This window comes from Cannabis sativa, chromosome 9 (assembly GCF_029168945.1).
Source record: "Cannabis sativa cultivar Pink pepper isolate KNU-18-1 chromosome 9, ASM2916894v1, whole genome shotgun sequence".
In the NCBI taxonomy this organism is placed as follows: Eukaryota; Viridiplantae; Streptophyta; class Magnoliopsida; order Rosales; family Cannabaceae; genus Cannabis; species Cannabis sativa.
Window position 1 is genome coordinate 42,734,092 of NC_083609.1, and position 17,941 is coordinate 42,752,032.

Here is a 17,941-nt window from a genome sequence, read left to right on the forward strand (position 1 = left end):
CACTAAATTTTTTCTACGACCGAATTTCAGTGACTAAATGGCAACTAAAAATAATTAGTCGTAAAAAAATTTGGGTGACTAATTAATGAGTTTTAATGACCAAAAAAGTCGGCGAAAATATGTTTTTTTGTAGTGATAATTCTCTTGCATCAAGTTTTTTAAATTCTACATTTATTTATTCTAGTTCCGGGTTGATTCTGCAAATCTGTATTCTGTAGTGAAAAGATTGCAATATGTTGCTAGAGACTAGTGCAATTATATTTTTACTAAAATTTAGTAAAATTATTGGCATTTGTAAAAATACGATTTTTTAATTGGTATCAGAGCAGTATAAGAACAAGAACATAAATATTAAAACCCAGCTGAACAACTAGATTCTCATAAAAAGAACTCTCTCCTCACAAATAAGAAAAATATGTAAAAATAAAAACTAAAGAGGTAAATCGTTTGGTTGCTCTCTAGGTCCTATTTATAGAACATAACAACTCTAGAGACAGCCACAAAAATGATTTCCCAACTGTAAAAAAATTTCCTAATTTACAGCGTCAGAATCGGACTCTACAACAGTACATTAGGACCAAAAAGGAAACCTTTCAAATTAGACCACGATCACGAATTTAGACTTCAAATCTGGCAAATACAGTTTGTTTGATCTATATATCTTATCAAGGCACAACTGAAATCATTAAAGAAAAAAATGAAAGTTAAGGTTGCCAAAAAATAGATAACTTTTCCATATGAAAAATTTCTTTTCTTGCAAGAAATTTTTTCTATACAATTGCAACCAACTGGGAAAAGAAATTTCCGTAAAAGAAATGGAGCAATTAGGGCACGAATTTATTACCATAAAATCAATTTAATTGCTCAATAAAAACAAAAATTAATTAGAAAATATTTTGTCAACTAATTTGTTAAAAAATACTTTACAATTTTTATTTGAGGACTAACATATAAGGGCTGGAAGAAAAAAAAAAAAAAATCAACACCAAATTGGTATATGTTCAAAATCCAACTTATTGATGGTGCAGAATTTGATGTATACTAATTTAGTGTTCCAATGGAGTAAAATGGTGTGAAGATTCTACACCAATTTCGTAAAATGATGAAGCATTAGAGGTGCTCTAAGCACATATTTTTTTATGTGAGATGGCGGTGCTTGTCTCTCTTGTACTCATATGTGTTGTATCAAAAACATTGGCCGATATTTACAGCACTGGGTAGCGCCTTAATTGGGTCTTGGTGGGCCAACTAATTACCACACTCATCACACACATAATCGGTTGGATTACATTATCCAACCAAATCAATCTATGCTCCAGTCGCATCATGAACATAACCAACCTCGAATCAGTTCGTATATGGATTAACAGGTGGATTAGCTGAATGCATTTTGTTAAGTCTTTAATTAATAATAATATAGATAGTTTTAGCTGGGCCTCTAATTGTAGCTACATATGAAATTAATACACGTACGCTCAATTACAAAATCACGCGATCGATCAGTAAGAAATTAAAACTAATATTCATAATTAACAGACAAATGTTAACTCTAAATAAGATTATTTTTTTACTCAACCACCACTAAATTCCACAACAAAGGATTTTTCCTTTGTCTGCAAGGATTCTTTCTCATTGTTAATAAATTAATAATAAGATTATGTTTTTCTTAAAAACAAATAAAGAAAATTAGTACTTTTTTAAACAGTGCGACTACTTTGAGCTTGAACTTCTGTCCTTCTGAGAAGATAGAATAGCATCAATGGCTTCTTTCACTTGAGATATATCAGGAGCTTTCCCACCTTGAACTGGCCAAAATTCATCAGTTGCCAACACCTAAGGAATAAAGGATTGAAAAATGAGTTATTTAACACAAAAAAAAAATATCAATCACAATTCTTTATATATATTTTATATATATAGAAATGTTATATCTATAATACGTACCTTGACTTGTAACTGAAGAAACTTAACATAACTAATGGCTTTTTCTAACATGGTTACCAAATCAACCTGCATAATTAAGATTACAATTTATATATCAATATTTGACTAAATATTAATAGAGAAAACTTAAATTAATTGCAGTTGGTTTGATGACCTCATCTAAAATGTAAGTAGAAAGAAATGAAAGAGCTAGCAGAGCATAAAAATGGCACCTTAGAGCCATTAGGCACGAGTTCTTGGAGCATCTTAAGCCGCTCGCTGATTCGCTCTCGGCGATTCTGAATAATGACATACACAATAATATTAATTAATTAATTCATATAGCTTTTACCATGATCATGAGTTGATCAATTTCTCTTCTCAATATTATTATTAAGACTTGGAAAAAAAACACATTTTATATACCTTAGCTGCAATACTTTGAGGATCCTTGGAGGGACAAGGTTTCTGTACTTTAGGCTTCTTATTGTTGTTATTTGAAGAACTAGTACATTGCTTCTTAAGAGCTTGAGTATTATTATTCTCTCCCTGCCAAAAAATACACATATATACCATCAAATTTCCAAAACCATTTACCTAAATCTAGATATATCCAATTATAATATTGAGCATAAATATTCCAAGGGTCACAAATCAATGAATTAGGTATGTATATATAAGGAGATATGTAAAATTGAATTTAATTAAATTTACCATATGGGGACGCTTATGGAAGCCAGGAGATTGATCTTGTGTTCCAGATTCCTCAAAGCTATCAGCAATGACAGTTGCTTCAGAGTATAACCACCCATATGATCCATCAGCTGATCCTCCATGTTGATTTCCTTTATCAGATGCTGTTTGGAAACAATTATAATCAGAGCTAAACCTGGGATTATGATTATTCCACGTATAATTACTCTGATCCGGATTATTAGTAGCACTGCTACTACTGTAGTACTCCTCCTTAGCAGTGTGATTATTTGAAGCCCTCTGGCCAAAGCTAAGCAAAGAATGATCATCACAACTATTATTAGTGACAAAACCAGTGAAGTTTATGACTGACTGAGCATCTTCAGATTGATTATTATTATTATTGGCTGCAGCTCTGTAGGAATGGTTCGTGGCTAAATTATTCTTGCCACAACCACTAGTAGTGATAGTGCTATTAGTAGTACTCATAATCATTTCTTTTTCTTCATCGAAAGCTACTGCTGCTGCTAGCGGTTTGTGGAGATCTTGGTGCTCAACATTGTTGTAGGTTGTTTGTGGAGAGAGAATTGAACTCATGATCATACAAGGGTCATGGGGAAGTACTATTGATCTTTCCTTGGCCAGAGCCATATTTAGCTAAAGACAAAGATAATAAATATGGTTTTATTAATAATAAGTACTGGTCTCTATACTATTACTAGTCCCAAGATATATAATAAGCAAGCAAAGGAATATATATGGTGAAAGGAGAGAGCTACCTAGTTGAAGCCTATTTCTAAGGTCATATCAAACTATATACAAAAAATAGAAACTAGTTCATTATTATTATTATTATTATTATCATTATTATTATTATTATTATTATTAAAATACTATTATTGGTTATGGGTCTGATTGCTATAGTTACTGAAACAACTAATTCATAGAAAGAATGAATAATTAATAATAAAAGAAATGTGTTTCAGCATATATAGTTAAGAAAGTCTTAAATGGACCTGGAGGCTTATGTTTTAAATAATATATAGAGAATTATGTCTCATGTGAACTGAATATAATAATAAAATGTGATAACTATGACTATATGTATAATTATTGGTAACTTAATTAATTAATGGTGGATGCATTGGGATTGTTAGCTGGCAGAGGTAAAATATGAGTGAGAGAGAGAGAGAGAAGAGAGGGGAAGAAAATGAGAAATAAATAAGCAGAATGGTCGCCGTATCTATCGCCAAACCCACGTCTTAGAGAATTGAGAGATTCCTCTAATTGAACATTCATAAATAGATTAGGCAATTTCCTTGCTTCTTTCCTTCTCAGTTGGGCACGTGGACTTGTCCCTTTATAAAATACTACTATTTTCATTCCTTGAATAATGCATGCATGTAAATTATAATGTAATACTATAGCTAGGCTGCCATCGTCAAATTAATACCACTTCACTTTAATATCATTTAGCTTTTTATTAATTAGGATAGTTTTCTCCAATTTTATTAATAGCCACCTCATATTAAAATTTAGGAATACAATTTGATACATATACAAATCACTACATTATTAAGTGTTTATATTAGTAAAATTAATTAAAAATAAAAATTTCTCTTTTCCCATAAAAGTTTGATCATATAATTTTTAAGGGTTCGAAAATTTTGAAATTTATACATATCAAGTTTTGTTGGAATTTAACCTTATATATGTAGGAACATTAATTTATTCCACACATACTTTTATAGCCAAAAAAACCATAATTACATTGCGGAATATATTGGTGTGAGATATAACAACTTTTCTCATGCTAGCAATAGCAGCAATAGCTCCAAGCCTGCAAAATGTAAGAGTAAGTAATAAAAAATCGTACGTTCAAATGCAACGTACATGTTGTCGTAAGATATAATTAAGCAAGTAAGAATACTAATTACGTCCTTGTACGACACAACTAGAGTTATTCATTAACCAACACTACTTGCAGTACACTGATCAAATATCCTATTTTGACTTTTAATTAGTTTTATCTGTACATTATTTGAGAAGGAAAAAAAAGGGTTTTATAATCTGTACATTTAAATAAATGTCACAATAAATTTGTATAAAGATATATATTAATTAATTAAATTGAAAGCTCGCTTGAGCCAACTCAGAGTAAATAGATTAATCAAATAAGAACTATTAAGACTAAACAGTTCTCGCTAGCACATGAAGTCAAATATGTATAGAATACAAAATAATTTAAACTAGTATATCTTTTGCAAACCCAATAAAGATAGTCATCCACATGTGTGTTTTTCTTTTCTGATTAGACCAAGAAAATGGAGAAGCAAATTAAGTGATGAAAAGAACCGAAGCTGGCATTGGAATCAGAGAAATTCCTTGTCTCAAGGGAAGAGATATTTTGTTGTTCCTTACCATGAATTTGGAGAGACTCTTCACAAATACAGGTCATAATCTCTGAAACCCATCTTTGTTTATTCAAGTTTTAGTCTTCCCCTTATCTTGTAATTCAGTTATTACCATAAGTTGATTAATCCACCTCAAAGTTATTCTTTTTTTTTTTAGTAAAGGTGACTTTATCCAAAATTAAAGAGTAATAATATGGATATAGTTTATTGTCTAGCTAAACAATATGTAAAACTAATTCAAATCTCTTTTTCTACAAATTGAAAGATAAAGGTTTTTGTGAAGGGTGAGGTTCCAACTTAATGTTATTTGGTATTAAGTGAAGGAACTGAACCACTATGTTAAGTTATTTTTCATGTATTTTTAATGTGAGACTATTCAGAAACATCATTGTTATATTTGGACCTGAAAGTGTGAGTACAATAAACAGTCTTTAAGGGACTATAACAGCGACATTTTAAAAGAAATCCACAAGGCTGAATCTAAAAATTTGTAGATTTGTTTTAAAATAAGGCAAAGATCCTAATTTTAGAAACAAGCATACATTGATCGAAAGGTCTCAAATAAAAATTAAAAGTGGAGACAACAAAAATTTTAATTACTCTAATAACATTGTACAAATTGAAAAGAATGTCTTTTGGTTAGAGATTGAGGTTCCAACTTAAAATTGGTTGGTGTTAAGTGGAGCAACTCAATTACTATATTAAGCTATAATATTTTCTATATATATATTCTCAAAGTGGTGGAACTATTTCTAATAGTAGACGTATATGAAATAGTGATGCTTTGAAAAGTTATATAATAAATTTTAAAATCATAAAATGAATGATGATGAAAAAGCAAGATTTTGAACTCAAATGAGTACTACCAATAAGACATAAATGAATAATAAACCACTTGAAAATTAAATAAAATCGATACAATATAAATATATTTAGGGAAATTTATTGTACAAATATTTATTTTGTTGAGTTTGTTATTGCTAAATACTCAAAATTTAAAAATTACGGTAAAAATAGTCAAAACTCAATTTTTTGTTATCTTTTTTAATACTCTTTTTAACAGTTCTTTTAATTATTTTAGAATCGCACATGTATGTCACCATATAATTGCTTTAATCTAAAAAAATTTGTCAAAATATATTAAAATAAAAAAATAAGAAAATTAATTTTAAAAAATAAATAATTTGAAAACTTAGGCCTTATTTCTTTCATTCTCTCTTCTTTTTCTCTCTTGCTCTATGTACAACACATCATGAGCGAAGTTTGGTAGATCTTAACTAGGCTGAGGATGTGATGTCACGACCCCAAGCCTTAAGCCGTGGCAAATATGTAATATCCATAACTTGAGTGGTCAAAGGTCACACTTTGACCCTTATTGAAAGATAAAGCTTATAAATGATCCTTTAATTTATATCACAAAATACTAACTTAAAAGTAATGGATTAACTCCTATATTAATAGGAAAATATTTAGTAACAAAATCAGGACCACTCATCAATATAAAAAAAAAAATAATATCCCCACAGGTATGTAATCACCAAATAGATAGATTTAATAAGTCAATAAAATACCAAAATAATGAGTGAGTGTTTATATATATTATTCTCTTGTTATACATATACATATATTATATTACATGTGTTGTAAATTTTCTTCTACTTTTCTTATATATAATATATATATTGTATATTATGTGTTGTAACATTTCTTTAATCTCTTTGTTGGTCCTTGTATTATATTACAATAGAGTTGTAATATCTTGATTTTCTTCCATTGCAATAATCTCTCTAACATTATATCATATGAGTTTGAGTGTTTTTTATTTTGTCATATGAAATGCAAGATTCTTGGAGTGGAGGCAATTTCAAGTACAACACTTTCATTCTCGAAAGAAATGAAAGTTTATTGGCAAGACTATAAAAGTTAAGAAGTATACTGTTAAGCTATAAAATAATTTTTTTAATATGCTTCTTATTGATTTCTTAGTCTTTTTACTTATTTTCATACCACTTTGTATTATAATTAGTAGAGTGATTGTAGACGTTGATATAATTATATCATAAAATCTTAATTGCTATAATCATAAAATCTTAATTAAGTGTGTATTTCGTTTTTGTTTTTTTTTTTGGCCAATTTATTTAGTCTCTTTTTATTTAATATTGAAATTAATTATTCAAACAATACTTATATTTTTTATTTGAAGCATGTTTATATATATATTTTTTTCAACGGAATATAAATCTAAATATTAAACTTGGTGGCTTTAGAATAGCTTATAATAATTACATGCACATATAAATTTTCACAATTTACTACTAAAGGTCATTTTTTTCTTCTTTTTCTTTTTGTTTCATATCTATTTGTTTATTTATTTTAAGTTTTTTTTAATCATTTTTTTAATATTAATTATCTTTCAAAAATTTTAAATATAAAGATTTTTAATTTCAAGATTTAAATCAATTTCAAAAATAGATTAAGAAATTATAAAAAAAAATATATATTAATATATAAGAAAATAAAAAATTATTCGAGTTAACTAAATTTAATAAATATTAATTTAAAATCTTTACGATATATAATTTGAATTCAGTAAAAATTCTAAATAATTTACACATACTTAATATAAATTTCAATGTGCAGTAATAATAACTACAAGTGAGATACAATGATAACACCAGCTTTAAATGTAATGGTAATTACAAGTGAATTACAGTAACAACAACAGTTTTAAAATAAAATGAAAGTATTATATAGATTTATTTTATTATTTTTTCTATAGATATCTATTTTGTGTGAGAATTCAGTTCTAATATTCTTTTTTCACTATAACTTTGAAGAAATCTCTTTTTGTGCTTTTTTTATAAGAAATAGTATGATAATTTTATAGTATGATAATATTTTTAAAATTAATATTTATAGTTAAATTTTTTTATTACCCATTAATGGGTATCATTAAGAAATATTACATATATATATATGAAACACTTCTTATTGGGTATTACTCATTGATTGGTACTAAATAAATTTAACTATAAATATTAATTTTAAAAATATTAAACCATTAGATTTGATCCGATGACAAATAATAAAAGAGAAATTTAAATGTTTGTGTTTAATTTAGCTACTTAAATAAAAAAAATATCAAAAAGTACCTCTTTTTACACTACATAATATATATAAAATATTTAAGTCAAACTCATCTTTTTTTATCTTTTTTTTTTTTTTTGCCAAATAATTTATTTTATTATTTTTTTTTCAATGGTGGAACAACCTCAGTTCATATAATGTAAAAATGAGAGAATTTTCTAATTAAATACAAAAATTAAGCATAAAAACTCAAATTTTCCTAATATATAGGATAATACTCATTAAGAGTGCGCCCATATATATATATTTCTATAAAGTCCTCTATAGATTTATCTTTTTTTAATACTTTATTTCTTATTATAATCTTTAAGAATACTGATAATTAATATACTGTAAAAGAAATAATATATAGACTAATTAGGATTTTTGTCTTTTGAACTTTGACATGTACCAAATCATGTCTCATGAACTTTCCAGATCGATAAAAATTCCTCCTGAACTATTGAGATTGTTGTATTTAAAGATTTCTAAATAATTTCATTCAATTTCAGTAATGTGTCGATTGTCCTTATACTAAATTGTACCCCTTGAACTTTGATATCTACTAAATCATGCTCTAGAACTTTAACATGTAACAAATTGTGCCCCTAAATTTTCATCCACGTCAGATTTTTTTTTTTAGTAAAATTAGACAAATATTTTTAAATCCAACGATCTTAATAGTTCGAGGAGAATTTTTAGCGACTTAAAAAGTTCCTAAACCATGATTTAGTACATATCAAAGTTAGAGGTCAATAACCTAAATTACCCTAATATATAATTCCTTATAAAATTTCAAAAGGAAGAAAAAAAAATTAAGAAGGATTATAATGAATTTATGATATGTTAATGTGTTTCACTTATCAATTATTATTGAATATTCATTAATATTATCTGTAAAAAATTCAAATAACCGCTTGCAAAGTACGGCACGTTTCCTAGTTCAATATAATACAATACAATACAATACAATACAATACGACCTAATACAACGCTCCAAACGAGCCCTGTTCTAATAGTACAGGTAAGGTACAGTTCATATGAAAAATACAAAACACTGTTTTGTCGGTTGATTACAGTAACAAAAAAATTTAAAAGATCAAGACTCAACACAAAAGTTGATGAAAGGACAGAAAAAGAAGAGGACAATAACAATTACAAAAAATCCCATTGGTCTCAAATCAAGCGACAAGGATAGAGCTTGCTTCATACCTACCTAATCTAGTGATGTAAATTTACTGTCATTCTGATCATTGTGCTACTGAACAAGGTGGTCCTTGATTTAAAGGAGATGAAGCCATATGGATCCTGCAAAATTTCACATTTATAAATTTCAACCGTGCAAAACATTTATACTCTTCTTAGCAATGAGAATTCAAAAAACATAACAAGACTGTTGTTTGTTCATCATACACAAAGCACACATGAATATGCAACTAACATTGGTTATCCACTTGGGTTATTATATAGGTAGGTATAGATAAAACGTCAATCGAAAGTGAGATTACTAATAAAAAGAAATAACACAAGCGACTATAGAGTTTTTTTTTACAAGCATTAACATTCAAAATAGCATCAACATAGATCAAGCAAAACAAATTTCCACTCTGACTAATAAATTGGCTGAATAAAGTACTCCCTATCATGTGGATATCAATCCATTGCTTAATACCATCTCATTTCTTTGAAAAAGGAAATCTACCAATGGAACAATCACTTATCATATAAACCAATAGATATATTAGATTTATTTCAATTTATAAAATAGAACTTCTGTACGATATAAAATCTGAATGGCATGATAACATTGGTCAAGTTAACCTATCATAAAACTGCAGTCATAATCAAAGAATTACAATTCTAGTAAACACAAAATCATACTCGAGAATGAAAACTTCTATTTCTGTTTCCAATTTTTCTTTTCATATCTTCAATTCTTCAGTTGATCTCAGAAATTATGTTTTCGTACAAATATCTATTGCCATAATGAACTAATGGGTAGAGCATGGTATTATACGCATAAAATGTATCCCTTAACCTTTCCTAATGATCTGAGCACCATAGTGCCAGGAAAAAAAATTTAATAACTCATTATTCTCATAATTTCATTACAGCTAAAGGGAAGAATATCACAACGCTCTTAAAGCACTCCAAACTCCATACTATGTTTGGTCAGCATTAAAATGTGGAATTTGTCTACAAAAACAATAAAAAGTAAAAATGAAGAATTGAAAAGTAATTTTTTTAAAAATACTCTTTGGTATTAAATATTTGTAATACTAAAATTGACCAAGTACTAATCATAAAAAAAATCTAAGAAATTTGAGTTAGACGATAAATTATATATTGAAATTCAAATTTTGAAAAATAGAAAAGGAGAACAATGAAACTTACTGAGCATTAGTGCACAATCTCTTATTATAGCCTTCTTGTTGTTCTTACGTCTCTTCTTTGAAGTACGAGCAGTAACATTTTCAGAGTTTGTAGCTTCTGAATGCACAAATTCAATTGGTAAATTGACCCCTTGAGAAGTTAGAGGAATGGTTGCTTCTAAAGAAGTTTCTGATTATACTATACTGAAATTGTGCTTTATTAAATCATTTCCAGAGAGGAAATTTGCAAGAGTCGCAGTTGCAACACCAACAATGCTATTAGAAATTGTTGGAGCATTAGTAACAGGCAAAGCAATTTCAACCCCAACACCTGAACTTTGCACCTTGTTCATCAACAAAGAAGCATCAACTTTATTCGATGCAGCATATAATTTGACTTTAGATTTATTGATGTCGTAAAGAACCTTCCTCATTCCAGAATCACCTTCAACATCTTGAAAATTCAACAAGAGCACTTGTGAAAACATAGCACTACAATATCATCATATGCATACTATTTTTAAAACAACAATTTTAAATTATTTATAGTATTAGTGACAATACCCAAAAGTGACAAAATAGCAGTACAAGCAGCCAATTATTCAGCCTAGTTTTTATTTTTTCCAATACTACCAGTATAGAAAATATCATTGAAAACAAAAGTAGACGTAAAAAGTGGAAACAACTCTTCACGTTTAATGGTGTTATAAGTAGGCATCTTCATATTCATCTTGGTAGTACATTAGTTCAAAATAAACTTGCAAAACACAGTGTCCTAAAAAAGTAACTTAGAACAATTAATATAGTTATTATTTGAATAGTGAACAACATCAAGAATTACACAAAAATTTATTGTATTTATTAAAAATAAAAAAGGTATTGCAGTTCAATTTCAATCACAACAAGTGAAGAAAAATTAACTCATACGTTCACTTACTTATCAGTCATCACACAATTTCTCATCTCCAAACAACAATAGTACAACAAGAAAAAAATATCATTAGATGTCTAATGAAAATATATATGATATAAAATGTCTTCAATCCCTACACCATTCAAATTTTATCAAAACATTTAATGCAATAAAAGGTAGTAATACGAAAAGTTGGATCAAAATAAGCAATGAAAAATTATAAAATATTTATCAACTCTACCTAAATTGACTTGAATTATCTCTCTCCCAAGTTAAAATTTTGTTGGTTAATTGTCAAATATATCCAACGAAAACAACTTTACGAAATTTTTTAATCAAGGCATTGCATGAACATTGCTATTTAAACTTAATAGTACAGTAGAACCTCTATTTAAGAATACTCTATTCAAGAATAACCTTTAATTTATTATAAAAAAATGAAGTCCCAATTTGGGCCAGTTATAAATAAGAATAACCTCTATATTGTAATTAGTTATACATTTTTTAAGTCCCGTATTATTAAAATATACCTCTATATAAGAATAATTACATCTTAAAAAAATATATACATATATTTTATAAATTTACTTATGTAGAATTAATAATTTTATTTCAAATTATAATACATGTATAAATATTATATGTACTCGAAAATAATTTTAATATGATATAGTATTAAGAATTGTTTATTGGTATTTTTGTTACATTGATATTTTTTGATATTTTGATTTTTTTTTTCAAGTGTAACTGTATTTAGTTATAACCTGTCAATTAGAATATTATTTTCTTGGTCCCAAATGTATTCTTGGATAGAGGTTCTACTGTATTGATATTTGATATAGCTCGAATAATATCCCGATAACATCAACTTACTTCTATTTTTACTTTGGCAAGAATTTGTTCATGGAGTGAACTTGTTTGTTAAACTTTAATGTGTATGTTAGGTAAGTGGGAGTACATGCATAGTTTTTCTTTATTAAGCTTATGATCATTTTCATATAGGAAAGACTTGGGGAAGTTTTGAGAAAGGTAATTGATGGGTAGCTGAAATATTGGTGGGGTTAACTTGTCAAGATATTGGTTTGAAACGAAAATAATAATTATATTCTTTTACCATCAAGAAAATAATCTTAAACGAAAATAGAATTTAAAAAATATATGAACCTCATGTATAAGAGAGGAAGTCCTTCCTCCACCATTTATTTCATTACAAGTCCTTCATTTACAATTGTTTTTTTGGCTGTAGACTTTAAGGCAAGTTCAGAAACATTTTGTTCAGCAACTTTTTTGGTAGAAAAAGTATCTGAAGAAATGTAACTTACTCCATTTATTATTACAGTTGATCTAAACTTTGGCCTATATTGATAACCTTCATTGATAGTTTGATACATAGGTAGCGGTGTGTTTGACTTATGTGTAAACTCTTGCAAGCAATTCTTATGTATTAATTATTCTGATACATATTCAAATTTATAACAAGTAAAGAATTTATTGAAAGTAAACTATCATTTACAATCACAAGCAATGTAAATGCACTATCAAAATACAACATGATGGTTGCATTTGAAGTGTTTCACCCATATTGTATTAGTTTTCAAGATATCATCTACCTCTACCTCATTAGTTTATAACTGTATCTATAAATTTCAAAAGTTAAATTTCCTTTCTACCCGATTCTACATATAATTAAATGGTATGCATCAATCAACTTATTTTTTTTTTCTCTCAAAACTTGTCATATAGCAATTTGGCTTATATTACTTAAATTGAAACTGATTTCACAGGCCACCAAATAGGACTGCCAGTTAGTAGTCAACAATACATTACGAGCTTGTTTGTGTTGGGTTTTATGCCCTAAATAAAACGCATTTCAATATAATCAGATTTTACTTATTAATATAGATCAGAAATAATATTTAATGTTGCATGGTTCACATGATTTACTTCATGATTATATGTATATAATGTATGAATTCATCTGAAACCATTTTCACATACTTGATCCTGTTTATTGTGCTGTCAACACATTGGAAAGTAAACATGACTATGTGAATAAAGATTCCTAGATTTATCAGACATAGGGTTTTACTGTTATGATAATCTACAACAGAGTTTACTTGCATTTGGAGAAATGCTATGTTCTTTCCAGAGCATTGGTTAAAGTAAAGCTCAGGTTGGATGCATGAAGTATGCATCGGACGGGACCGATATTGAACATTGACTTAGATTTATTAAACTTACCGTAATATCTATTCAAGTCAATATCGCCTAGTTGATCCTAGATCAAATGATCTTAATCCTGTTATGATTAGGCTCGATCTCGAGAGGCTATTCGTGTTCTTTGATTTGTTAGTTAAGCCTACTTTTAGGTCAGGGTGATACGTACATTTTGGGAACTCGGTAGTGCAATTGAGTGGGAGCGCTAACATAAACATGGAATCTATAGCTTCTATCTGGCGAATAGTAAGTAAAGGATGATCTCCTTCGAGCTTGACCAAACGAAAAATAAATGGTGGAGATCTCATTTCACATAAGCTGAAATATCATTTATACGGGGTTAAGTGTTTTAAGGATTAAATACATTGTAGGGAATAACGTTAATCTAATCCCTTTACAGTGTAGATCATTCATATAGAGGATCATTGATCAAATTAGGATTATAACAATGGATAACTAATGATGTGTCTATATGATGGAACATATAGAGCATTCTATATACTGAGAGTGAAATTCTAAGTTCTATGCGTGGATTCAACGAAGAATTAATAAGTCGGTGAATTTAGGTTATAAATTCTTGATCTGCTTATTGGAAGCTCGGTTATATAGACCCATGGTCCCCCCACTAGTTGAGATAATATTGCTTGTAAGACTGATATAATTGGTTTTGATTAATCGATTATAATTCTCAAATTAGACTATGTCTATTTGTGATTTTTTCACTAAGTAAGGGCGAAATTGTAAAGAAAGAGTTTTAGGGGCATATTTGTTAATTATGATACTTTGTATGGTTCAATTAATAAATATGATAAATGAAAATATTATTTAATAATTATTTGTAGTTATTAAATAATTAGAATTGGCATTTAAATGGTTGAATTTGAAAATTGGCGTTTTTGAGAAAATCAGATGCAGAAAAGATAAAACTGCAAAATTGCAAAAAGTGAGGCCCAAATCCACATTGCATGGCCGGCCACTTTTGTAGGGTATTCCCTCTGATATTTTCATTATTTTAATGCCAAATAATTCAAACCTAACCCTAGTGGAATGCTATAAATAGATAGTGAAGGCTTCAGGAAAATTACACTTTTCTTCTGATTTTTCATTCAGAAAAAACTGAGCCTCTCTCTCTCTCCCTATCTTTGGCCAACCCCACTCTCTCTCTCTTCTTCCTTGAATTTCGAAATTCTTAGTGTTAGAGTAGTGCCCACACACAGCAAGTGATACCTCAATCATAGTGAGGAAGATCGTGAAGAAAGACTTTTAGCAAGAAGGAGTTTCAGCACTAAAGAATCAAAGAAAGAGATCCAGGTTCAGATATTGATAATGCTCTGCTACAGAAAGGAATCAAGGGCTAGATATCTGAACGGAAGGAGTCATTATATTCCACTGCACCCAATGTAAGGGTTTACTAAACTTTATATGTGTTTATTTCTTCGTTTTAGAAAGTTCATATTTAGGGTGTTAATCAACATATTTGTGAGTAGATCTAAGATCCTGGTAAAATAATTTCCAACAATTGGTATCAGAGCCATGGTAATTGATTTGCTTGCAAGAAATTTGGACTTTAAAACGATTGTTTGATGTTTTGGATGGTATCATGTTGTATTGAGTGTTATATGATGATTGATTGATGTTTGTGAATTTTAGTGAAAAATAATTAAATATCTGTTTCTGGAATTATTTTTATTGGATAGTATGGAAAAAATTAAGCAAGTTACCTTTATGCAGAACTCAATTTCGATTTAATTTGAATTAGTTATGATTTTTTGAAGTTTTGAAAATATCGGGGTGGTGTCGCTGCACCTCGCGCGCGCGCGCAAAAATCATGCAACCTTCCCCTGAGCCGAGTTTTCACGCCCAAACACCCCCCATGCGCGCGCGGACATGTATGCTCAGCATACTGTCTGTACAGCTCGCAAATTTTTCGTTTTTCTTTGTTTTTTCATGCTATGTCATGGATTTAACTTCCAATTTTTTGTGTAGTTCTGTATTTATACATTTACTATTCCTAATTCAATTCTAATTATCATAATTAAATTAATTAATATTTTTTAAATTTAATTCCTGATATTAGTGTAATTTGAATTTGAAAAATAGTAAATATCTATCTTTTTTGCTTAATTATCTATCTTATTTTTAAATTTGATTATATCTTATCTTATTTTTAAATTTAAGGTCAGATTTTAAATTTTTTAAATTAAATTTTTTTAATTTGACCTTATTTAAATTTAAAATGAGATAACTATAATCATGTAATTTTAAATAGATGTCAGATATTTTGCTAACTTTTAAATTTTATTATTTTATTTATTTAAATTACATTTAAAATCTGAAAAAGATATTCATTTATCTTCTTTTAATTTTTTATTTAATTTTTATTTATAAAATAACATTAAATTTTTAAAAGTAGTTAGCAAATTTTGAAATGATATTTAGGTTGGTTGAAACCTAATTTTTCAAAATTGTAGGTTTAATTTTAAATATTTTAATTTCGAAATTTTTTTAAATTTTTTTTTAATTTTCGAAAATAAATTTTTATTTATTTAATTAATTAATTTTTCGAAATTATTTATTTAAAATTAAATAAATCCTACATCCAACTATCCAGCTAACCTTGTTGCAGGAGTATGTGTTTTAGCTTGTTTGTAAGTTTTTTAAAACCTATTATTGCTTGATTGCAAATAGCCATGGTTAACTTGTTGACATATCCAATGATCTGATTTTAACTCATGGCTCCCTTGGTCAAGTAAATAATTTGTAACAGGTAATTTTCACAATCTTCTTTCATTTGTGTATGACCTAGCAACATGATCGGATCCATCCAAATTGTGTGCCTGTGTGAGCCTATTTGTTTAATTTTTTTATAGATGCATATAGGTTGTTGTTGCTAAATAAAATATCATAGTTCTTGATAGATTTTATTTAGGCCCATTTAGTTTTTAGGCCTATTCAATTAATAACAGTTGTTCATTTTAAGGTCAAATTCCTCTCTTTTGGGCCTTGTGTGAGAGTTGAGAGCCATAGAAGTGGGTACGACATACTGAACCCAGCACCCCCTCACATGAACTACCCTAATTGTGAAGGCCCATTTGCCTTATTTGAATAACTGTACTAGGTTAATTAAATTAGTTTAACCTAATAAAATTGATTAGCAACATAATTAATTTCATTTATTTTGAAATTAATTTAAGAAAACCATAGTTTAAAGAATCTCTTATTCTAAGCTAAACTATATGTATTTTCTTGTATTTAATTAAATATAGAATTATAACCATCTAGATTCTTTCTGAAGCTTAATTTAAATTTTTCATTAAATATTCCTATTTTAAGTTGATATTTAGTTATCTATAACTAATCAACTTAAATCTGAATATCTTTTGGATTTAAAATTTCAAAATTAAGTTGAGGAATTTTAGGAATTGGTTACTAAGATTCTTTAGATATTTTTTTTAAGTTGATATCTTTTCGAATATTAACTTAAAATGGAATATTTTTAAATTAAGTGGTTACAACTTAATTTTTTTGATATTTAATTAAATTTATATTTGAAAATATTTAAGTTCTAGATTTTTTCTAATACAACTTAAATTAGATATTTTTTCAAATTTTGTGGAAAAGATACTTAGTCAAATAAGATATTTTCTAGATAGTTATTTCTAGACTACTTATTATTTCTAATATTAAATAGGAAAATAATATACATTGTGAAATTAATTATTTAAATAATTAATTTTGGTACAATTTATTTTAAGTATATTTTTTCCTAGTATTAAACTAGAGATTAATAATAAAGCCTTCTCTACACTTAATTATTTATTTCTTGAATTTAATACATTTAATTAATTTGAAAATTAAATATCTAAGTGGATTTTCATCATGATACTTAAATATTTTCTTTCATGACACTTAATTAAATAGAAAATTATTTTTGGTTGAAATTTATTTTTTCAACTAAATTTAAATAATTTTCAAAATATATTTTTTCTTTATTTTATTAATCAAATTTCGAAATTGCATTTCTTAAATGCTGGAATTTCGAATTTTATTTGAAAAATAGATTAAAGTTGTAAATTATTTAGTTTAATTTTGGACCAACTTAAATCAATGATTTTTTTCATTTAATGATTAATTAAAATAAATGAAGTGAAATATATTTAATTAGAAAATGAATTAATTAGTCCATAAAAATCTAGATAGATATTATCTGTTTTTGCTTGAAGTATTTTTCTAGTGTATTTAATTAAATAGAAAATTAATATTTAAGTTGATTTTCATCATCA

General features: G+C 27.5%; 1 protein-coding gene across 1 annotated transcript; it reads right to left on the reverse strand.

Annotated features, from left to right (window-relative positions):
- Positions 1-1,068: 1,068 nt before the first annotated feature.
- LOC115723303 (putative transcription factor bHLH086) lies at positions 1,069-3,458 on the reverse strand. Its single transcript, XM_030652743.2, has 5 exons — positions 2,638-3,458; positions 2,350-2,472; positions 2,157-2,222; positions 1,945-2,010; positions 1,069-1,833 (listed from the first exon to the last, which is right to left on the reverse strand). Exons 1-5 carry the CDS (start codon positions 3,265-3,267, stop codon positions 1,711-1,713), a joined length of 1,008 nt encoding a protein of 335 aa, XP_030508603.1. The 5' UTR covers positions 3,268-3,458; the 3' UTR covers positions 1,069-1,710.
- Positions 3,459-17,941: the final 14,483 nt, after the last annotated feature.

Coding starts and splice junctions, on each gene's coding strand:
- LOC115723303 (XM_030652743.2), bottom strand. CDS start 3,267: ATGGCTCTGGCCAAGGAAAGATCAATAGTACTTCCCCATGACCCTTGT. Junction 2,223..2,349: donor CTCAAAGTATTGCAGCTAAG/GTATATAAAATG, acceptor GTCATTATTCAG/AATCGCCGAGAGCGAATCAG. Junction 2,011..2,156: donor TCGTGCCTAATGGCTCTAAG/GTGCCATTTTTA, acceptor TTAATTATGCAG/GTTGATTTGGTAACCATGTT.